This window comes from Cryptomeria japonica, chromosome 3 (genome assembly GCF_030272615.1).
Source record: "Cryptomeria japonica chromosome 3, Sugi_1.0, whole genome shotgun sequence".
Classification (NCBI taxonomy): domain Eukaryota; kingdom Viridiplantae; phylum Streptophyta; class Pinopsida; order Cupressales; family Cupressaceae; genus Cryptomeria; species Cryptomeria japonica.
In genome coordinates this window covers 203,512,985-203,538,382 of record NC_081407.1, presented here as the reverse complement: position 1 = coordinate 203,538,382, position 25,398 = coordinate 203,512,985, and the positions used below count along the sequence as shown (strand labels likewise).

The following is a 25,398-nucleotide window of genomic DNA, read 5'->3' as shown; positions in this document are numbered from 1 at the left end:
GCAAAATATATTTATAATATCCTTTTGTTGATCTCTTCTCTTACATCCAATTGAAAGAGGGATGCTCAAATACTCCACCATCAATAATCCAATTGAAAATCAAAGAATGTTAATAATTTTGCATTGAACAAAACTGGGAGTTTTAAAAAATAGGTGCTATATTATCCTTCATTGAGTTGGTGACTTGAATTTTATGAGTAATTGCCTAGGGCTTTCCCAAAATTTGTTACCTCCTTAAATTTGGCTAGCCCCATTAGTGTAAAGCTATGTTATCCATGAACCAAAGGTGAGTAGAAGAGATAATTCTACCATTCCAAGATGGATCTTAGACGATTCCTATTCCTTGAAACTATTTTATAAGATGACTCAAACTTGCAACCAATAAGATAAATAAGTAGGGTGAATGGGGGTCCCCTTTCACGAGACATTTGAAGGTTGAAAAAGAGGCTTTATAGGATACCATTGATTAATATAGGAGAGGAGGTTAAATTCACACAAATCATGACCCAATCAATTCATTCTAAGCAAAATCCAAATGCCTACAACATTTTTTGAAGAAAAAAATAGTTCTATCATATGCATTTTACATGTCAAGCTTAATTAACACATGGCCTTTTCATTCATAATAAAATTGGAGTGAATAACTTTTATTGATGCAACAACACCATCCAATATATGACATCCTTTCAAAAAAACCTGTTTCTTAGGGGAGATCAGGAAGATCAAACATTTATTTAACCGCTCTACAATAATCTTAGTGGTTATCTTGTAAGAAATATTACATAAAGCAATAAAATCGTTCCTTTTGGGAATAATAGCAATTAAAGTGGGTTTGATAGCCTTGAACATTCATTTATTATCATGGCTCTCGAACCACTTCTAATAGATCAAATTTTAAAGTTTATAAAATTATTGAAAATATTATATTGGGAAACCATCGTGTCTAGGAGATTTACATTTCTTCATTTGGAAGACAAGAGTCATCGAAAATTTTGTTGAGATGGGTTCCAAGAGCATTATATTTATGTCTTTAGAAAAACTTTTGTGCTCTTTTGTCGATTTGTAATATAAATAAATATCTACATCTCCTTCCTTGAGACAATCAATTCAATATTTTTGTTTCCAATATATTACCTCACAAGGATACCATTGAAAAAGTTCCAAAGCATACATAGACTATTCTCGCTATAACTCTTCAATAAAGCCTTCGTTTTAATAAAAAAAATGATTCTTTCCAATTTCTCTTGATAGACTTTTTTAGCTTGAAAAATAAATCTATTCTAGCCCGTAAGGTTTATATTTAACAAATTGAATTTGATTGAAGAAAGTGTGCATGGATGTACCAAACACAAGCCATCCAACATGTTTCCATGAGATTATGAAGATTAAAATCTCTAAGATACATCAACTACAATCTAAAGGGAAGGTTATTCCAAATCAAGAGTATTAAGGAATGACACAAGATGGGTTAATGACAAAACCCTTTCCAACCTTTTTTTTTTGAATATGTGGACCAATTATAACCCCTCCAAAAAAAAGCAAGGAATCCATCTACCCCTTTAGAGATAGATTCATATCCACATCTCCAAAGTGAAAATTTTATTTCTTGGCCTCGCATCTACTAAGCTGAGAAACACAAAACGTTATCATTCAACAAAGCTAGGTAAATGGAGCAAACTTCTTGTCAAGGGTTATGATGTAGTCAAGGTAGGGAGATCCAATGAGGGACAACCTCGCCTTGCAACCCATAACACAAAAACCATGAAATAACAAAGCAAAACAAGATCATTCAACACAAGATATACCCTAGGAAAACCCTCAAAGGGAAAAAACTAGCCTCAAAGCTCAATCCTTATATTATTTTGATGAATTACATATGACCTCAGGCTTTACACATGCTGGACCGTAGCCCAAAATTACAAAATCATTCAAACAACTCAAATCTATGATCCGCAAATCATATGCTTAACAACTCTGTCTCCGGTAACGCTTTGTTGATCTGGACCTCAATCCACCAGACCAAAACACCGCAATCCTTCCGAATCTACATCTTTCCTGATTCTTATCTTTTACAAACCTTTGTCATCACAAATCAATCTCCAAACTTCCTCTTTATACTATCCGCAAGCCTCAACAACTAAATCGTCGGCCAAAGATCCACCGGTTCATAATGAAACATGAGAACACTAACATGTCGGCCAAATCACCAAGAACACCTCCAATAATGCTTAGAACTTTGCACAAACCTCCAAGAACATCATTCAGGTCCAAAACAACATCTCCCAATGATCCGCAAGTTACAGAAATGATCCGCAACCCAATTCACACTTTGACAACTCAACACAACAAGAACAAGCCAATTCAGAACCATACCGAAATCAATGTCTCACTAGAATCAAATCCAAATGCCATGAATCTCGAATATGTTTAAGACAACGATCTCCAAATGCTAAATCCAAATCCGCAACTCTAAATTCACAAACATGAAGAAACACAACTATCTCCAAGCAACTCCACTGCTAACTGCTCCAACCGGATGAACTACTTAGATGCTCCTGCATCAGTTTAATGATAAGGCCTCAAGGGTTTCCTAGTGGTGATTTATTTGCAAGATATTTAGGATGTGAGAACTCATTTGAAATCCTCAAGAATCATATCCAAAAAGGGATTTTAAAAGGTAATTCCTCCATTGGATCAAAGCCCACATGCTAGGGTTTGATGAATAACCCTTCATGGTTATGTAAATATGGGCCTCCTTCAAAGATTTTAATTTGGTTGTCTATCCGAGGGAAAAATACAAGGAGTAGATACTTGTAGCCAAGATGACCTCCACATTTCTTTTGAGATTCTATTTTTTCTTGACGTATGTTTCCAAAAAGGAAATATAAATCCCAAGGCCCATAAACTTATAGATAATAACATGCTTTGACAAATACAAGCCATCTTCAATAACAACTTCCAGATTCATAACCAAAATGGGATGATCGAGACTTTTCTTTAGACAACCATTGGGTCTTAGGCAAAACCTTGAAGATTGAATAGATTTAGACTATTGATTTGCATGCATTAAAAAAAGTCATCATATTAGCGTGATTAAACGAATAAGTTTCCATCCCCTTTAGCATATCTACACTAGAGTGAACTACATCTTTAAATGATATAGGGGATCACTTGGACCCCATGTAACATCGTGCAAGTGCCCAAAAGAAAGAGCAACAAGGAGAATTGAAGACTAGATAAAAAATTAAATACCAAAAGAGAACAAACTCCAAACTTCCAACACCAACAACTAGACTGAGTGAAGGAAAAACCCTAGAGAAGAAATCCTATGCATGAAATAGCCAAGAAAATCTTGCACAAGTAATCATTGACTAGAATAAAACCCTAAGGTGAAAGCACAACACATGCAAAAGAAATGCAAGAAGGAACTTTGAACCCCAAGCAATTGCATGCAAGGGTCGATGACCCAAAAAATCACACATAGGTCAAAAACATAGGCGTCTTCATCGCTCATTCTTGGCTTCCCAACAATCGTCTGTTTCTATCATTTTAATCATTCCTCACTAGTGGCAATGTTCCTTTTTATAATCATGTTCATCTAATAATTTGATAGTTGTCTATTTTGGGAGCTTAATTTGCTTAATGTGTGACTTTGCCATGCTTATGTTTTGTGATTCTTGACTTTATCAACTTAATTTTAAGATGTGGTTCCATACTACTTACTTTTTTAGAGAACATATTGTATATTTTGAAGTATTTGTTTTGATATATGACTTTTGAGAAAAATGAGAACTTAATAAATATTTAAATTTGGAAAACTGTTAATATGAAATTTAATATGTAGAAAGAAAAATATTGACATTTCTCAATAGACCTTTGATCTACTCATGAAGTTAAATGATTTAGAAAGAGTCCTTCAAGAATTATGTCTCTCATATGTAAACTCTCCACACAATAAGAAATAAAATTGACAATTAAAAAAAATGTCAGCAGACCACTGAATGATTATATAAAAACCCTCAAACAAAATAAATATAAACATTTGATTAGTCATTTGACCAAGATTTAAAAAAAAAATTATATTCAACGAACCTGCTTACGCTAAGTTAGAAAAAGAAAAAATGTACAGGAGGCTGAAGTCCGGGTTCGAATCTCCCTTGCTTACATTCGAAGGTTGATTCTCTCCATTCACAATTGTGGCAGGCTTCTAGGAAGAAACAGAGGCGGTGTTAAAAGTTGGACAGGAATGGCGTTGCAGTGGGTGATGTTGGGTTACGTGGTGGCAGCAGAGGCGCTGCTTGCTCTGGCGCTGACGATGCCGTGGCCGCGGGCGTGGATTTCTCCTATTGTCACCAGCATTTCTCAGTTGCTCCAACCCTGCATCGGCATCATTCCCTTTGCCGCCTTCCAACTCCTGGACATCTACTGGAAAAATGAACATCGACTGGTCTGTACCTCTCATGAATGCACTGTCGAGGAGATGAATCGATATGAAAGATCCGTGAGTGTTTTATACTACACTTTTTTCATATTTATTTACTAGAAACTTTTTTCTTTGACATAAATTGCATCTAGGGTTTATGTTTCATGAATTGTCTCAACCACAGCATTAAAGCTCTTCCCTCTGGGCATCCTGTAGAAATGTTCGCTATATATTTTCTGATCAGAGCTATTTTTTTATTTTAATTTTTTAAATTTGATAAATTCCCTTAACCGAGTGACGACTGAGTTTGTTTGTTTGGTTTTCTTTTGAATATAATTTTTAATTTTTAATTTATTTTTTGTTAAGACATTTTGATAAATTGCGTTTATCAAATAACTTTTTCTTAGGTGCTACAATACAGGGGTATTTATTTTGATTTGGTAAATACTAACTCCCCTCTTCAAGGAACCTTGGGCTTATTTGACATTACTGATTTCTTTTTGGATTTGGTTAATTCTCAGTAAGGTTATTGCCACAACCGTAGTGGTACTCGAATTTATGATTTTTGCCAATAGGTTATTGCTATAAATGTCTGTTGCACATATTATATTCATCACAATAGCAGAAATTGCAAGTAAAGTGAGACTATTCATATTTAACACGTTCTCAGTCCTGTTCTCGTGTCATTCCGACTTTCTTCTTAGTACAATGACCAAACCTTGGGAAAAATGGCCAAATCTGTTTATGAATTAAAAACTAGAGAAAGACCTCATATAGTTAGAAAAAAAATGTAAATAAAAACTGGGTAGTTGAATAACATAAAAAAGAATGGGAAAATGTTGTATTGTTATTTTCGAAATCTGTATGCATGTGCGCATATTATCCTGTGCTTGGTATTTTCAATCATGGGGCTATGTTAAGACATGTCTCATCAAGCCATAGATAATCTATGGCACATAACTATATAAAGCCTTCTCGTCAACCCATTTCTGTTCTCTCCACAAAAGTCTTGCCCATTGAAATTGCATTTAAAATGGCAGTTCTTTTGAATCATTCTATAAATATATTGATATGCATCGTTCCACAAGTTTTGCCAATTAAACAATCTTATTCTTGTCAATCTTCTGTCAACAAAAATAGCCATGAATTTGTAGAGTGGGAAATCGCCTACTTTGCAATTTCTAGACTCTATATTGCGCACCCATTTGAGTGTTCACATCTTTATCATGTTTTGGGACTCATTTAGCTTTTCCCTTATTCTAAAAAAATCCATTTTCAATATGCCAAATAGAGCCAATCATGTTTAGTTTCTATTCTTGATCATTTCTCAAGATTTTTGGAAACTCAGGTCTACCTAGATGCTAAGACAATCATGATATTGACCTAGTCACAATTGTGATCATGATAGTGTTAGAAATATGAAACAGATGAATAATCAATATCTTTCTATAAGAGAAATAAGCTATAAAATTGAAAATAAAATAACACAATTATAAACCCATGATTCCAAGAGATGTGTAAATCTCAAGATGACAAGATTGTGTTAGGAGCTCAAAGAAAAGCTATAGAAGAATGACTGCATGCATCAATATACATGAATGCCAACTTATGCAAGAGCATCACATTGTCTGCAAAAGTATGCTGATAGAAACTTGGTAGTGAGTTTATGTTGAACTAGGGAGAGAATGGGGGTGGAAAGTCCAACCAATAGAGAATGGCAACAAGTAGTCTAAAGATAGTAAATGCTCCCCCTTTTAGGATGGTGACACCCCAACACCTTATCTCCTAGTTATTAATTAATTAAACTCACTTTATTAACCTAAGAAAGCTTAATAAAAGTGTAGGAAAAATCTATGATTAAGAAAAAATAAATATCCCACTAGGAAAATAAAAATCTACACTAACACTGTGATGAACTCTTGCTGGTTCAACTCTTCAACCTGCTGTAATTTGTAGATCTTCTTTGTAATTTTTAATTATTAAGATGGTCTTTCAGAAACAGACAAAAGGTACAGAAGACGGTTTCTTTAATTTGCAACACATATTGAATAATACATGAATTTAATCAATTGAAACAATGAATTGGAGAATTTAGAAGCATACCCGTAGGTCCTTAGCCAATTTATTGAAAAGAAAGAATAAATCAGCAACTTACGAAGTTCTGATTTTTATTCTGGAACAATTCAGATCTGCTCTTATTTAAATACTAAGACACCCAAACAGTGGAAGATGGTGCCAATAAATGAGCAAGCTGTGTGTTTGGGAAAAGAAACCTCCAAACCACAAAAGGATCAACAAAAAAATAGTAAATAGGAAAACCCTACAACAAATCTGCCTTGTAAGAAGCCAAATCTGCCCCAATTCAATTCAATTCAATTTGACTTCTGAATGAAGCCAACCAAGCTGCAACAATTTGATTGATCTTTCACAATCTCAAAGCTACTGAATTCTGAAGAATGCACGCTCTCTAAAACAGGTCCAAACCCTAGCCGCCATAGCCAAGTGCTCAGAAGAAAATGTCAAATGTTCAATATCAAGAATGAGGTTTAATTTCCATCTTGGCTGCTTGAATATCCAAAAGGTGCGATTTTTGGCAATTAGGGATTTAAAAATAATAACTTGCTTTTAGGGTTCCCAACTTAACCCTAAAAGCAACGCCTAGCTTAGGAGATAATAAATTTTCACTTAAATAAATTTAAGTGATGCACTTTATGATTTTATATTAATATTTCATTAAAATATTAATTGCCTGTGGAACCACTTAAAAATTCACATCTCTCTCGTTATTGCTCGGAAACTGAATTTGTCAGAAGCTAGGGCCACAGTTCGCCATGCCAATGAAAATAGGACCATGTCTATTTTTAACAATTTTTCCCTAAAAAATAGGAAATCCTCATAAAGCGTCAGAAATTGATGAAACGAAGGCCAGAACTGAACTTAACACTGAACTAGAACAAATAGACAGACCACTCCTCAAGATATTGCATTACTGACCCCTTTATCCATACTCTGTTAGCCTACAAGGGTCCAAAAATAGGCTAACTCCTCAATCCCAAGTCCTTGACTAGGATGGGGACATTACAAACACCCTCCCCAACCAAAGTGTAGCTTAGGTGGGTGAAATGATGATGGGTCTTGGCAAATGAGGCCAAATGAGGTATCCATGTATATAGAAAATCTACCCCAAAGAAGAAGCCCCCTCCCACAAAAAGGATGTACACCCCCCCACCAGAGAAGAACTGGAAGGACTAAATAGCTTGCTGCCCATGCCCCCCTCCCCCCATCCCCCGGTCCCCCGTGTCCTCTTTCCCCCCCGAAATTTTTTTTGCAGCCAATGGTATATGCTCAAATGTAATGTCCCCTAATTAGTTACACTTTAATTTAACCTAAATTTGCCCAAATCTAAAAGATAGGTAATTAAGTTTTATGGACGTACCTTTTTATACTGGTTTCTTGCAACAAAGATTAGAGAACACATGAAATAATACTTGTAAAACCGAAACATATACCAATGAAATTATATTAAATGATATCAATTCTGCTATATTAGTTACTGTTTAGAATTACAATTTGTTGGGTATAATCAGTTTATTATATAAAGTCAGATTGAAAGTCAGTTACCAAATCAATGTCCTTAGCCCATTAGAGTAGGCTAGTTGGATAGGGTGTCCAAGAAACCATTCCTCCTAGGCCCAAGGGCAGATACCATATCCCCCTTGGCTCCATATGGCAGGTGTTAGGCATCCATCATGGAGTGGTGTACCCAGTGAGGTATTCTATCGCCGTTCCCCCTCATCACAACCACCTTCTCTCTTAAGTCCAAGAGCAGATGCTTCATCCCTCTTGGCTCCAAGTGGCAGGTGTTAGGCATCCACTATGGAGTGGCGTACTTAAAAGAGAGTCCACCTTTACAATGAACCATTTATTATATTTATTCAATCCATCACATTATGATAATCAATTACATCTGACATAATTATCATTTTATATTACATTTCAATGGTGCTGTTTATTGGATTATCATCAAAGTTTCCTGTTAGTGTTACTTTGTATCAACATAAACCACTTATTGTCATTATTTCATTATAATCAGTTTGTTGTTCCTTATATTATAAGAATTTACAGTATTACCATAATTCACGTAACCTGAATCTGATTGTATTATGTATTCCTGAGATTAGGTGCAGATATATATTTATATGTTATGCCTGGCAATACTGTTATTTTAATGCTGTTTGAATAAATAGATAAAATTTACCTTCTTAACTTAATATGATATTAACTGTCATTGATTTGATTAAGAACATCTTAATTTATATTCATTGATGCACAGATCTGAATTTAAATATGTGTATCATACTGGTTGATATATACTCTAATGCTAACTGAGAAAATTCATGCTTATACGTACCTGACACTGAACTTACCCGTCTTTATCCCTGCTAAAAGACTGACTTTCTTGTTTCTCTCGTGTCTTCCCCCTTATTCCCATTTGCACAGGGGGGTATTTATCCTACCTCCCCATGTGGTGAAGAGCCACGATGGTCTCCCAATAGGCAACACCCCCCTTTTTGAAGAGTTGCTGTCCCTCTATTTCTGACAGCTCTTTTCAAGAAGAGCATCGCTTCATATAAAACCCGATTTGGAACTATTCAAACCACCCTTTAAAGAATGGTTATCGGGCCTTGGTAAATCTAGGGGTTAATTGGTTAACAGAAATAATATAAGTTTTAATACAAAGCACCATTACATTATAATGTGTATTAAAAATGTAAATTGATAATATAATATTATTTATTGTTAATATAAATAATATTATTTTAATGTTAATGTGATATAATATAATTTTGATATGTTTTTAACATCTAATTCTATATGTCAAAAACTATATTAATTATTTCTATTATAAATGTGGGGACATGACATCAAAACTAGATATAGAAGATGGTCCATGATTGTCAAACAACATTCCTCCTTTTAGGAAGAAATAAAACCAAAGGTGTATGTAAGATATCTCTTATCCCTGAAAGGAATACGTAGGAAGAAAATTTAAAATGCATGAACTCTCTGAACTTTTCTCAGGTGTCCCATGTTGATGCTGAAAGTTGCCACTTTCAAATCTGGCATTCTAGGCCACATTGATGAATATGACAATTCAGAATCTAGTAGAGAAGAATGTAAAGCAAGTTCTAAAGACTCAAGTATCTCCTTTGAAGACAAAGATACCTCCTCCAAATGCTGCTCTATGGGATATTAGTAATATTAATATTGGTAGTGCTTTATGGATGTGAACTATGGACTAGCAACATTTCAGATTTAAATTGGAAGTAAATAGCGAGGATCTAAAAATACATGATTACAAGAAAATTCAAATTAAAAGCTTTGGTCTCTTAAGAGATTTTCTGGCTGAAATAAGTACATTTCCTATTAAGACATTGCTATGACGCATCTTCTAGGATATCTGAAAAAAAGTGAACAAACGGAGGGAAATAGTCGGCCCAATGTTGTGATCAAAGAAGTCTTGAATGAGAGAAAGAATTCTTAAACAGAACATCAGATAAGTGGTCAAATGGAACATTCACTTGAATGCATGTCCTACTAATAACAAAGAAATAAAATGCCTTTGTTATATAGATAAATTTGTATGTAGGGAAATGCATTAGAGAGAAAGAAGAAATATTACCTTGATGAATTTAATCCCGTTTACAATCATCAATGAAAGGCTTATGTAGGATCAAATATCCCTTGGAGAGCCAAGTTTCTAACAGCTCAATTAAGGGCTAACCCGCATCATGTTCCGTGTGAAATGGGTAGATAGAGGAGGCCAAAAGAAAAATGGGAGGACATAGTATGTGTCTTTTGCATAGTTGAGACAGTTGAATCAGAACAACACCTTATTTTAAAGTGCAAAACTTACAATGACATCCTGACCAATTACACAAATACTGTAGCAGCAGCCTCCTTACAGGAGTTCAAAGAGTAGACAGTTGAGAAATCATGAGAGCTCATTATCAAATTACATAGCAGAAGATCAGCAATTCAGAGAGCTAAAATGATAGGGTCTGCTTGTTGTCATTTATGTCAATAAGGAATGTCACATTGTTGTTGTTGATGTCAATGGATAAAGTGTGACTTGAAGAATAAGATATGTAAACTGGTTGACATAACACAAAAGGAGACAAAGCTCTTTGCTAGAGCTATTGAATCAACTTGACAGCTTTATCAATGATGATCATATAAAGGTAATAGCAGCAGTGTCTTTTGAATGGTATGATAGGTTGACTCAATTGCAGGGCAATTGTATGGTGATCATGATTAGTATTTGTTGATGTGTATTTTGTACACGACCAAACACAGAATAAAATACCTAGAGGTATCTTATCCTCTCTTGAATAAAGTCTCCGAATGTTGAAGATGTCGCGAAAAGGATCAATCGGGATGACTTCAAGGTTCTTTTTGTAGGATCTCTACATGTGGATAAGTACCAGTGGTCGTTGTGTATGCTGTTTCTTCAAGGGGCTTTACGTACTTTCAGAGAAAGCTTGTCCGTGTTACTTTCTTTCCAAATGCAGGAACAAGATTTTCCTAATACTAACAGATTTCAAAACAATGTCAAAAGATAAGGGTTTCAAGGAAGGAATACTTGAACTAATCCTAAGAATGACTCAATGAAGGCTAGACTTGATAAGATTCTACCAATTTCAGTATCGCCAAGAAATTACAACTCTACTGGAATTGATGCGATCTTCTAAGGGGATTCAATAACTTTCAAATCATCAAGGATATAGATACTATCATAGAGATACATATCAATACTTCCGATAATGACTGAATCCTTAATCAATCTCAATATTTCCAGTTGACCACACAAGGTGTTCTTACAATCAGTAAGAAGCTAGTGGTTTGGAATGTGAACCTTACCAAAGATCAAGCACAACACTTCGTCCTTCAAACTTAAAATTTAAATGCTATTCCAACTGAGAGTGATTCAAGAAGATAAACAATCATGAAGATAGCCACAAGTATTGCAATAAAACACCATAACTTCAATATTTTATTGATCTCAAAGCCACATGGACAATAATTGTTCAAAATTCTTTCTTCACTACTCAATCTTGCTACAATAATAACTTTCTAACTTTCTTCTCCCTAAGCTCTCTCCCTTTTCTCTAACTAACCCCTTAAAATGAAATGAGTGAGGGCATATATAGCATCCTCAAATACAATGAACGACTTGGATCAATTCAAGATCAATGGCCAAGATTTCACAATGAAACCCTAATTAGGGTTTGTTACAACAAACTTAATTCTGACCAATGAAATAATTGCATTATTTGGACACATGTCTTCTTTGGAATATTCGACCAATGGATAGCCGGGGTAGGTACATCGAAGTTTGTGCCATCTTTAATGAGCCAGCTACATTGAATCTGAACATGCTGAGGTGGACCAACCCGACTGGAGGAGTGATGACTGGGATGCCACCTTGTCCAACACTTGGTTGATGCTCAATTTGGTGATGCCTTCCTTCAAATGCTGGACTGGAAGATAGATGGAGAAGGTCGTCCTTGATGCTGGGCTGGAGGAGATCGTCCTTGATGATGCTGGATCGGAGGAGATCGTCCTTGATCTGGCTTGATCTTCTTTGATGAGAGTTTGCCAAGTAATTGATCCTTCGGCTTTGGGGGTCGTCATTTGATGCCTACACAAAAGATTAAAGTTAGTTTTTGAGTATAATATCTTATAGCATAGGATCTAAGACCTTTCAAGGGAACATATTAGACATTAATTTGAAAATGACAAAATAAATCCAAGAATTCTAAATTTTCAAATTAATTATGAATGGAAATTAGATTTTTCAAGACTTAGACTTTAAAAGATTGCTATGAAATCAAAATAAGTCTTGAATAAGAACTTCAAAAAGTTGATTCTTCATACCTCCTTCTTTGAAAGCTTAACTATGAACCTTGGAAAAATGAAGAAAGAAGATCAAATTTTGCTGGATAAGGATTGAATTCTAGTCTGTTGCCGGGAATAATCATTATGTTATGTTGTTATATTATGTTTATGTTGTCGTCGGTAACAATGAGTTACGGCGGTCAGTTAGTTAGCTGACGGGTAGGTAGTTGGAGTCGCGATGGTTGTGTCGTACCCCTTCGGGTATTATATATTGTGTACCTTTTCTTCGAAGTAGAATCATGTTAGTCATGTCAGATGTAATGTTATAAGCACTTATTGTACATGGACTGTGGAATTGATACAGAGGCTGGTTATTTAATATATTTCCATTATGTTCTGTGCATTTACTTTCTGCATTTAACCGTTTACCCGAGAGGGCAAACATAGTCTCCCTTTGGATGAATTATGCCTCAATTGACCTTCAAAAGAACTTCGCCTTCCACTAGCCTCCAACCACTTAGCAAATTCTGGAAATTAGCCTCCAATTTAGCAAGAAATTCACCTCCAATGTGGTATAATTTGCTCCTCCAATCTGCTCTTGAAATTTGCATGAGAAGAATAATGAATGAATGATTTGAAAATGCTACCACACTCCTCTCTTATATATGGCGCTCACCCTAATTAACCATGAGGCTGACCTAACAAATTAACAATAAAATAAGATAAAATCCCTTTTAAAAGGGGGCCGACTTGCTTGTAAAAGCAAATAAATGAATTTGAGCACTCACCTTTATTTTTTTTTAATTTTAAAATTAATTTTAAGGCTTGAAAGGTGTTCTTTCTCATTTGTTTTAAGGCTTAAAACTAATTGATTCAATTGCAAATGCCTTAATTCATGCGAATTTCATTTAACTTCTTGAATTTGGCAAATTTAGAGAAAATTTAGGAATATTAAGTTTTGATTGAGGCTTAATGAAGTTTCCTTTCTCCCTTAGGCATTGAAATGTCCAAAGTGATGAAGGTCTAGATTATTTCAAGACTTGTTTGAACCTCTCATCTAGACTGACTTACTTCATGAGTTAAAAACTTCACAACTTATTTTTGCAAATTTCCATGACTTTGTCTTCACAATCTTGCAATTTGCCTTAGACTTAATCAAACGAGGTTGAATGATAGGTTTTTTGATGATTTCGCCCTGGACCCTTTGGAAGGGTCAGGAGCGATTTTTCCAATCAGGTCTTGAATACCTCATTCCCTTCACTCCAAAATCTCTCGGAAGGCGAGTTCATGTTTGTTTTGACCTAATCAAAGTCTTGCATTTCAATTTTTTAGTATTTCACATTAGGAAATTAGGTGAAAATGTGAATTTCGCCCTGGACCCTCTGGAAGGGTCAGGAGCGATTTTTACATTTTAGGCCAAAATTCACCTTAGTTTGATCATTAACCTCTTTCAAGGCAATCTCCAGGGTATATTTATCTCCATCACTGAGTTGGCTCATCAAAACTTTGAAGGCAATACTGCATTTTTGGGAATTTCGCTCTGGACCCTTTGGAAGGGTTAGGAGCGAAATTCACTCCTGAGCTCAAAAATCTCATTTTTTGAAGGTCTAAATTTCTTCAAGGCATTCCAAATAGGTTCTTTCATTGTAGTCCAGGCCTAGTCTCACTCAAATCTGGAAGAAAAAGGCGACTTTAGGGTTTTTCGCCCTGGACCTTTTGGAAGGGTCAGGAGCGAGTTTTCTTGCTTGGGCTTACTCCTCCATCATCTTGTCTTCAATCCACCGCTCAAGGTTGGGCAATGGTCTTCTTCATTCACTCCACCCAAGCTTGGTTTGTTCTTGCAAGGCAAAATAGGGGATTTTGAGATTTTCGCCCTGGACCCTTTGGAAGGGTCAGGAGCGAAAATCATCCTTTGACCTAGACTCATCATTTTTTGAAACAAACATCCACTCAAAGGTGGTCTCAAGGGCAATTTCCAGCTTGGTCTAGTCTTGTCTTAGCACAAACTTGAAAGGAACTCATTGTTTTAGATTTTTCGCTCTGGACCCTTTGGAAGGGTTAGGAGCGATTTTTAGGTTTTAGGGCAATTCCTCCATCCTTTCAACTTCAAATCATTTCCAAGGCATAGAACATCATGCCTTACTCCTCTTTGAGTCTTGAAAACCAAAATCTTATCTTGAACTGCAAGGAAAATAAGAGGATTTGGAAATTTCGCCCTGGACCCTTTGGAAGGGTAAGGAGCAAATTTCCCTCTTGGCATCAAAACTTGCATTCTTGGCAATCCAATTCAACTCTAAGGCATTTCAAAAGTCCTCTCACACCCTTTTCTAAGTTTAGTTTTGCCCAAAATTTGGAAGAAAGGATAGTTTTGAGGATTTTCGCTCTGGACCCTTTGGAAGGGTTAGGAGCGAAAATCATGTTCTAGGCTTAATTGCTTCCTCTTGACAATCTCAATCATCTTCAAAAGGCAAAACACACTTCCTCGCACCCATTCAAGCCATAAAAACCAAAAAGTTGTCTTGACCTTGCAAGGAAAATAGGTGTTTTTAGGAATTTCGCTCTAGACCCTTTGGAAGGGTCAAGAGAAAAATTCACTATTTGGCTCAATTCCTTCACCTTTTAATGATTTCTTGCAACCTCAAGTCACTCCAAGGGGCAATTCCTTCTATGTTTCACCTTATCCCGTACTGTACTTAGCAAAATTTGATAGCAAAAAGTGATTTTGAGAAAATTCGATTTGGACCCTTTGGAAGGGTCAAGAGCGAAAATTACAATCTTGACCAAAAATCTTCATTTTTTCACCTTGAAACTTCTTTGCCAAGTGGGATTTCATGTTTCATCATGCTAGGATTAAGGTTTCATATCCAAGAAAGGCTAAAAAAATAGGTTTATAAGGAATTTCGCTCTGGACCCTTTGGAAGGGTCAGGAGCGAAATTGCCCTTCCTGGCTAGAATCCTTCATTTTCATCACTTCTAAACATGCCCAAGGGTTTCAACATGCTCATTCTTCCTTTCGTCATGCCTTTGACACTTCGATTAGACCAAACAAGATAAGAAATGCCTCCTATAGAAATTTTCGCTCTGGACCCTCTAGAAGGGTCAGGAGCGAATTTCTCATTTTAGGCCTGTTCCATCATCATTTCAAGTTGAATTCACCTCTCAAAGGAAGAAAACACTACTCCTCTCTCATCCAAGCCATAAAAACCAAAACTTGACTTGATTTTGCAAGAAAAAAAGGTGATTGAGGAATTTTCGCCTTGGATCCTCTGGAAGGGTCAAGAGCGAAATTCTCCTTTTGGGCAAAATCCTTCATTTTTCCAAGTTAAAACATCTTCAAGAGGCAAAAGCAAGTTGTTCCTGTTTCATTCATGCCCAAAACTTGACCTTCTTCACTGCACAATAAGAGCTTTTGGGAATTTCGCTTTGGACCCTTTGGAAGGGTCAGGAGCGAAATTCACCATTTTGTCCAAAGTTCTTCATTTCTACAAGCTTCCAAATCTTCAAAGGTAACAATAATGTCCAATCTTCCTCCCAAGATACCCTGCACATCACAATTTAGCCAAAGTTAGTGAGAAATAAGCTCAAATAAGATTTTCGCTCTGGACCCTCTGGAAGGGTAAGGAGCGAAATCTCCATTCCAGGCCAAATTGCTCAGTTTTCATGTTTCAAACCACCTCATAAGGCAAAGTTGGGTCATTTTCTAAGCTAGGAACAAGATTGCAAGTCCATCCAAGGAAGAAATAGTGTTTAGGATGAAATTCGCTTTGGACCCTTTGGAAGGGCCAGGAGTGAAAATCCTCTTTCAGGCATCATCTTGCTCTTCAAAAATCAATCAAATCCCTCTCCAAGCAAGAACATATCAATTCACCTCCAAACATGCCCTAGAAAGTATCACTTAGTCAAAAATGAGGAGAAAAAGAGGTTTACAATGATTTTCGCCCTGGACCCTTTGGAAGGGTCAAGGGCGAAATTTCCCTTTCAGCTTGATTCTGGACGTTTTGAACTCCAATTTTCCTTGAAAGGCAAACATAGATTTCCTTCACACATTTCCATCGAGATCCTGCCTTTAACTAGGCAAAATGAGAGCTTTCAAAAATTTTGCTTTGGACCCTTTGGAAGGGTCAGGAGCAAAATTGACATCTCAGGCTAGGTCTTACCTTGGTTCACTTCATTTTCCATCAAACTTGATCAAACTAACTCCCTTGCTTCACAATCAGGACAAATTTATCACTCAATTGGGTCCAGGCAGGGTTTTACTAGGTTTACAGGGCCAAGAGAAGGCAAGAAGGAGAGATTTCGCTATGGACCCTTTGGAAGGGTCAGGAGCGAAAATCTTGTCCTTGACTGGCTTTCATCACATCAAAGCTTAAGACTCTCTTTTAATGCAAAAGATGACAACTTTCTCCATCATGTCTCAAAAGTCAACAATTTTGGTCATACCTTTCTAAAACGCCTCCAGTCATCATCAGGTGCATTCGTATATCATTCACCATTTTGACCTTCCTTTGATTATTGACTCTGCTCAATTGACTCAGACCGGGAAACAAACATGACTCTGACAAAAAAACCCTCAAACTAGACCTAACCTGACATGAGACCTATTCACCCTGTTCCTTGATCTAACCAACTTGACTCTCCTGAAAGGCATGCTTCATTATGGCAAACTTGAGGTTTTAGGCAGACGACTAATAACTCCCAAAAACAAGGCTAGACTCAGCTTGAAAGAAACCCTAAAATGAGCTCCAGAGATTAGCCCTAATCTAGCCAGCCCAGGCAAACCACTCACTCACTCAAAAACATAAAAAGCAGAGAGAAAAACAAGCAAAGAGAAAGCAAAACCAAAAGCAAAAAGAGTGGGTCCCCATTCTAATGGGGCGATGTGTGAAATGGTCACAACAGTATCATTTGTAGATTTTGATCAAGGTGGCAATATTAGTGGACACAACAATCGAACAACAACCTTTACACCAAATATGTATGGCACATAAGTCATTTGGTATATGTCTTGAAGAATTGCTAAGAGGTTTCTGTTTATAATGCCATAATGGAGGTTGCTACCCTGTAATTAGCAGCAACACATATATCATATATAGCAGATTGTGCAATTCAGGTGTGTGAATGAGTTTGGTAACATATAGAAGCGAAATAAATGGATCGCTGTCAAAGAAGTGAAATAAATGGATATATTATACTGCTGGCCAACCTTTGTATCTATGCAAGGAATTTTATAAGTGCTGGCTGACCTCTCTGCTTTGGCAATATAAATAAAGTTACATACATTTATTATTATAGTCTGACCCCCTTTGAATTATCCCCCTTTGAATTATGACAAAAGACATGTATTTAAGAAGCAGCGATCAGAAGATGATTAGTAGCAATAATTATTTGGTGTCTGGACAACAAAACAATTCATTATGAAGAGCATATTGTGAAGAGCAGTGATTAAAGTCTTCAAAAAGGTAGTGATTAAAGTCTTCAAGGCCACCGATGGAGATTAAGGAAAGGTTGTGACTATTTGAAATGCTTTCTCTTTTCTAAGGATGCCTTCATGAAGAGGCGTAAGGAAGATACAGATGTATAAAGAAGTTGGAGAGAAAGATTTTGAAGGTGAGATGGGAGTTAGAAAAGCAAGCAGTTAAAAAGAATATCATTCAGATTTCAGAGCAAATTTATGTAGAAGATAAGAGCAGATTTTGGAGCAGTCATGAAGCATGATGGAGAGAATATTTGAGCAGATTTAAGGAGGAGAGTAGAGCAGATTTATGAAGATTCTATGGGCAGATTTATGATGATTTTATGGGCAGATGTATGAAGATCTCATGAGCAGACTTTTGAAGGTGATTTAAGGCAGAATTATAGTAGACTTTCAAGGTGATTTATATCAGATTTCAAGTAAGATTTGAGCAGATTGGTTAGAGCAGTTTTTGAGTAAGACAAAGACTTTGTTGTGATTCAGATTGGTGCTTCCTATCAAAAGAGATTGGTGTCTCTTGCTGAGATGGTGCTCAGTTGTGGAGATTGGTGTCTCCACTGAGTGGGTGCCTACAAATCATTTAAGAGGGGATTGGTGTCTCTAATAGGTTGGTACCTATGAAGTTTGTAAAAGAGTTTTATACAAGCAATATTTTGCCATGGTATTCTCCTAAAAGGATTTTGAGTTTACACATAAATCTTATTTTTTTTATGTTAATGATGTTGTGTAATTGACATTATTGTTGTTGTTAGTTTGAAAAAGTAAAAGTTTGTTTTGTACTGATTTACCCCGTTCCCCCCTCTTGTCAATATAAGTGTGTGCTCATCACTGCTGTCCCATAGGCCATCTTTGGCCTTGTTTACCTTAAAATTCTTTTATTCTACATAAGAGATGGGATGCTATTAAGGTTATTTGTGGTGTCAAAGTTGATTGAGAAGTGAGCTACAAATTTGTTGGGACGATAAAATTGGCATAGGAAAGATGCATGCAAGATTAATAATCTTGAGAATTGAATACTTGACAAGAGAGGTTGAAATGGTACCAATAAAAGATCTTTGAGGAAATGCTTTATTTTCAACCAAATATAATAGATGTGATGCTATCAAGCTCAGTCGTTGTGTTAAAGCTGATCAAGAAATGAGCCGCCGACTGCATGGGACAATAAAATTTTCACAGGAAAAATTCTGAGAATTGAATCCTTGACAAGGGGAGTTGAGTTGGTACCAATCAAAGGTTGCATTAGAAAAATTACTTCAATGTATTTGTATGGGAATAAATACTAGTTTTGGTGGCTTTAGAGTATAATGAGTGATTGAGGCAATCACTTTCTGATCCAACTATCAACTAGAGCACTGTTCCTCACTTGTAAGTGAATTGGATGAAGAGACTTTCAACAAGATCAGGAAGGGCAATAACTTGATAGTCAAGTCTTTTTGTCATGAAATCACTTTGTGTCTCTTACGTGTGTATTAACCTATTAGCAATAACAATGCATGAAAATTGAGAGGGGGGGGGGTGAATCGATTTTCACCAAACTTAAACAAATTAACCTCAACTTCAGATTTGATCAAGAACAACAAAACTCCACATCAACAACACACATAACACACCAGATTTTTGACGTGGAAAACTTGGTTAAGGGAAAAACCATGGTGGGAACCTACCCACAATGTGATGATACTCTGCAGTAGTATGTGAAATATTACTATGGGGAATGCACATGCATTCAGGCACACTGCCTAGAGCTCACTGCTCAAAAACAACAAAGGGCTACAACTCTGGAAAGGCACATTGCCTTACAAAGATCGAACAACAATCCAAATTACATGAACTGAAAGAATAGCATCTTCAAATGCCTGATCAGCGTTCCCATTAAGCACACTGTCTGCTCTACAACACTTCTCTACTCTTCTCCACACTTTTGAAAGATCAATTCGCTTGTTCACACATACAACACTCTCAAAGATCGTAGACACACATTTTACATGATTATTACACTTATACAAATCATCAACCTTAATTTCAAGGTCGGCTCAACTCATAAGACCTAATTACAAAATTACATCACACAATACATAAATCCATATGCGGACCAACACAATGTCGGCAAGGACATAGCATGGACCCAAATCAAAACTTCGAACACGCAACACCACCGAATATCTCGCCAAGATCATCCGCAACACACAAGAATCATCGGGTCGGCTAGAAGGCCGATAACACGAAGAATACCACCGGACCGATAAAATCTTCAATAACGTGCACATCGATCAATGCGGACCACCAATACACATAGAATACGATCGGAAAACATCAACAAGCAGTGTGAATTTCTCTGCAACAAAACAACTCGGATTACAAGAATCATCATCATCCCACCACCAGAGCTCAAGAACACCAACATAACTTACTGACAAACTAAAAGATATGCTTGTGAAGTTCCAAATCATGAACCACTCGAACTGTGGACACATATGAACGTCCCAAACACTCTCCAAAAACCACTCAACTTAATGAATCAATTTCGGAGCAATACAAACGAGAAATCACAACCCCGCAATACAGATTCAATAGAAAAACCAATCATTGCACTGGATCACATAACTCGATCAAATCACCTTCCAGAACACTGAAACTCATGCTGAAACAATTGAAGATACTAATCTTTGAATCTTTAAATCTGCATCAACATATCTGCAACCAAACCAATCGAACCAACTCTCTACAACACCGAAGCACAAGAACACAGGAATACGTTGACATCAATGGCAACAACACATTCCAACAACTCTAATATCCAACATAACCAAATGCCATGTTCTAGCAAATGGTGTTCAACATTCTTCTATCTTGAGTAGATGAACATTTAATTTGAATGTGGAGTGGCAATCATATAAAGCTAAACAACCAACATCAAATATTCTTGCAATTGGAACAGGGTAATGGTTTGATTCAATAATGATTTAATTGCAATGGACAAATCTTTTTCTATTGGAGGAAAAGGTGAGCATGTGAATTTGCATAGAATCTGTCAAACCTGGCATGAAACTATCTACTTCTCATTTATTTGTTCTACCATGTGTATCACCTAGTCAGCGGAGAATTCTCTTGGCCCCATAAAACATCTGCATACAAGGGATCCTTTTACACTCACTCATTTGAAGCTTGCCTCTCAAGAAATTGAAGGAAGGTTTCACATCCTTCACCAGTGTTGTCGCTTCACTTGATTGTTTTATATCCTTTCCAAGGACTTGTTCCCATTTGAAAAGATTTTGGCCATCCATCATTACAGATTGGTTCTACAAGTGGTCTTATTTGGGTAGCACATCAAACGATAGCCCCACATTTTATGTGCTAATAAAACTGACATCAATAGCAATGGGCCACAGGCCATTCTCTTTTCTAAGAACAAGACAAAACCCCTCATTACCTTACTAGAAGTAACCAAACGACCATAATTCTAGTTGTGCTTTAACATTCACAGCTTAAAACTAGTGACTTCATTCTCTTGAAGAGGAGAACAATATCCAGCTGCCATTGTGTGAGGTCCCCTTAGATTCCAAGTCAAGACTTTCATGTTCACAGACAAGTGTTGTCATGTTCTTGTTTGAGGACTGCAAAGGATTTTTTAACAGCAAAATCCTCAGAATGTGTGATGTTTAATAAAGCATGGGAGGGCACTTATGATTAGGTGTCTTTAGCTAATCACAAACGATGCTCTTTTTTGAGTTCAGTCTAAAGACTCTAAACATTAGATAGGACACCTGTGCTTGTTCATTTGTTTTAACATGTGCAATGCTGGTCAAGATTTTTGTCGACATGTTTTATATTACTGTAATGACTGCTTTGAATTGAAACCCATTTGCTCTCTTCTGAAGGATTGAGCTTCCATCTTGCTTTGCTCCCTTCCAAGATACTGAGCCTCCATCCTGATTTGTCTTCTTGTGAAGGACTGAGTCCCTATCTTGCTTTGCTACTTGACCGGTTTTCTATATCCTTGAAACTGTTTTTCACTTGCCATTATAAACAATCACAGTTCTCTTGAGTCGCTCAGTCACTGATATGTCCTCTTCATCATTTGAAAAATCAGGGTATTGAGTCGTGTTGGTGTCTGTTTTATCATCTACCAAACATTAGAATAAAATACCCAAAGATAATTTATTCTCTCTTAAAAAAATCACCGCGTATGCTAAGATTGCGAGAAGATCAAATGGCGATTCCAAGGTTTCTTTTGTCAGGTCTTGATGTGTGGATAAGGTCAATGGGCATTATGATTTGTTGGTAATACAAAAAGGGACTTACGCTTGGATTGTTCAATTCACAATGAAGGTTTAGACAATGAAGCTCTATCATTCGGGACTTGGATCATGAAAAACTGAAAAGGAGACAAGGGTTTAGAAGTTGTAATCTATTCCTAGGAATTCCAAAGACGGTATTGGTTTGATGGCCTCAATAAACCACACTTTGCTTCGCCTCATTCACGACAACTACACAAAGTGGGTGCAATCTTCAAAGGACGTGCTTATGATTTGGGAGTTAAACATGCACAAAGGAAAGCTTAGACTAACTTTGTACAGTGAATGAAAATCTTCCATTCACCAAAAGTATGAGCGGAGATACACCATAAACCAATACCTATTAGATCTTTCATTCATCTAACAACATAAAATAAATTCTAAACTATTTGGTGGAAGAAATTGAAAACCTCGCTAATCATTCAAATAATAGAGATTACAAAGCCTTAAGAGAAAGCACATAAGTAATATATTATCTGAAAATGACCTTCTTGCGACAATGTTTCAAAAACCTCACCACACTCTCTAAATGAGTGGAGGCAACCTTATATAGGATTCTAGAAATTTTGAATGGCCGAGATCGAACAGTGATCAAGGGCCTAGATTGAAAGATAAAGCCCTAATTAGGGTTTCCTAAAACTAACTACCCCTCGGCCAATGAGAAAATTACATTTGGGGACACTTGTCCTTCTTGTTAAATATGAACCAATAATAAAAATAGAAGGTTGTTGCATTGTGAAGTGTGCCCTCTAGAAGCTTCTGTGGATAGTTCAGGTTCATTGAACTTGGACATGTTGACTTGGAACAATCTGATTGGTTGGAAGATGACGAGGCACCACCTCAGCGTGTTGGATATCCTCCTGAATTCTCCAATTTGTGCGAAGAAATCGTCTGAGTATGGAAATTTGTTTCTTCTTGTCACCAACTGATTCAGATTGGGAGCTTGTCTTTAATTTCTTCCGGAGATGAAATCCTTCAAGAAGTTGTTCTAATTGCTCCAATGGTTTGGGATTATGGATGAAATTTCCCAAGAAGTCTGAAATTATTCTCATCAAGTCTGAGGACATTTCTTTCTTGGTGCCTTGAGATTCTTTCAAGTGCCTTGAATTTGGAGAAGAATTCCTCTGGGTCTTCGTCATAATAGCTCTTCCCATACTTAGCCAAATTTTGGGCCATCTTTATGCTCAGACGAACCTTGCTTGTAGACTCGTCTTTAATTCTGAATTTGGCTTGAAACTCCATTTGTGTTTTCTGCGATGATCCCGCCTTAGCTCTCATTCAAAACCTGCAAAACCAAAAGAAATTAAGTTAGAATCCTCATTTTGAGCGTGAATTTCGAATTTGGTGGCTAAGTATATCATGATTTTCACTCTTTCTCCAATACTTAGCCTTAAAATGGGGTTTCTCGACATTTGGGTATCCTGGAAATCTCAAGAGAAACTCTTGAAAATAACCAAACTCAGGGAGCTGCATGTCTGATTTCAATCAAGATCAGAACTAAGTCCAAGACAACTTGATTGAGATCATACTGACTTGTTCACAAGGCAGAAAATGAGAAAGAAAAGAAGGAAAATCTGCTGAATCCATTCTTTCTCCTTGAAAACTTTGAAGAAAAACCAGGTTGAGAACCCAATACTCTGCCCATGGAATCCATTTTCACCTTTGGAAGAATGAGGAAGGAGGGAAAAGAAGCTGCCAAGGAGGTAAAATCAGAAGTTTAACTCAGAAATACTTCCAAAATCAATCAAGGTTCTTCCAAAATCTGTGTGCAAACTCAGGGAAAATGGCTGAAAACTCAGACTTATACTTGAAATTCTCTTGAAATCTTCTTTCAACCTGCAAAACTCTTAAAATTCTCTCAACTTGCTATCCAAAATTTGAACTTCATGTGAGAAAATGAAAGAATGAATTGTAGTTGTATTGGAGTTCGAATTCTTTATTTAGAAACACAAAAGATCTTCTAAAATTTGTTTCTAATTTGTCCTTCATACATCGAACTTGGACATTCAGTTAATGAGCTCGATTTGAATCACTTAAGAAAGTTCTGATTTCTAAAATGAAAGTTTCTATTTTGGATTTCAGTCCATGATTCGAACTTAATCTTCAATTTTCCCACTTCAAAAACTTTCTAAATTTGCTTTAGTTCAAACTTGATCAAGATCTTTGCTGACAGTATGAGGGAATATTATTTTACTCCAAATTTAGCATGTTTCTTTGATGATGGACTTTGTCTATTTTGTTTCCTTTTGCAAAATGTTGCTGTCTCCACACGCTTCAAGGCGGACTTGAATTGCTTCTCCTTGCACATGGCGGACTTTGTGAGTTTCTTTCTCCGTCATGGGGCGGACTTTATCAAATTTAGGAACCACTGGTTGCAAGGTAGGGCGGACTTTGTTGATGTTATGCACCAAGTGTATGCTGATGTAGGGCGGACTTCTCCACACTTAGGCACCACGTGTTTTACTTTTTGATCTGATTCTTGGCACTTCACTTATTACCTTGAGCGAACTTTCTTAACTTCATGCACCTTACACTCAATCAAGGGCGGACTTGGTGAACCTTAGGAACCATGGAGAGCGGACTCCATCAGCTTCATGCCACATTACTTGTCTGCTAGGCGGACTTGCCTTGACTTAGGAACCATCTTCATGTCCTTGGGCTGACTTGTGATCATTAGGAACCAAGGATAAGTGGACTTCAAGAATCTTGCGTACCAAGGTAAGGGCGGAGTTCATCATTCTTGTGCACCATATCATCAATTTCCAGGTCACTTGACATGTCTTCCTGGAAAACAGGTGGTAAAAGACCCAGCAAACAAGGGATGTGATGGATCAAGGTGCTAATTTCATTTCCCCACTTATGCGTTGCTGCCTTTTGCCCTTTACAAATTCTAGTCCTCCACAGTTAACTTCCGTTCTTGGTCAACTGCTCTTGCTCTTGCCCTCAATTCAAGTGCACCTTAAACCTTCTTCCTTGCATGTCTGATAGGTAACTTATAAGTATGATAATTTTGTTTGTATTGGTGTTCAATTTTTCACAAACTTTACCTTTATACAAAATTTGGTAAGCTCTTATGAAATGTTTCATCATCAATTTTAAAGCCTTCCTAGATCACTAGTAAATTTTAATGTCCTATGGTTTGAAAATATTGAGTCAGTTGCTCAAATCTCAATACAAACTATGTTGGATTTTGTATCATTCATGAAGGCCATTGTTTCCATAATCCCATTGATCCAAGATGACTTCCTCTTTTCTACATTGTAATCTTTCTGTCATGTTAGTGTCCAGAACCACTAATGGACAAATAA

The 25,398-nt window shown here is 36.6% G+C and overlaps 1 protein-coding gene across 1 annotated transcript in view; it reads left to right on the top strand.

Annotated features, from left to right (window-relative positions):
• Positions 1-4,070: 4,070 nt before the first annotated feature.
• LOC131034253 (uncharacterized) overlaps positions 4,071-25,398 on the top strand; it is a 50,586-nt gene continuing 29,258 nt past the window's right edge. The window contains exon 1 of the mRNA XM_057965682.2: positions 4,071-4,501. Within this exon, the coding sequence (XP_057821665.1) occupies positions 4,247-4,501 (255 nt within the window). The 5' untranslated portion in view covers positions 4,071-4,246. The remainder of the gene's footprint in view (positions 4,502-25,398) is intronic.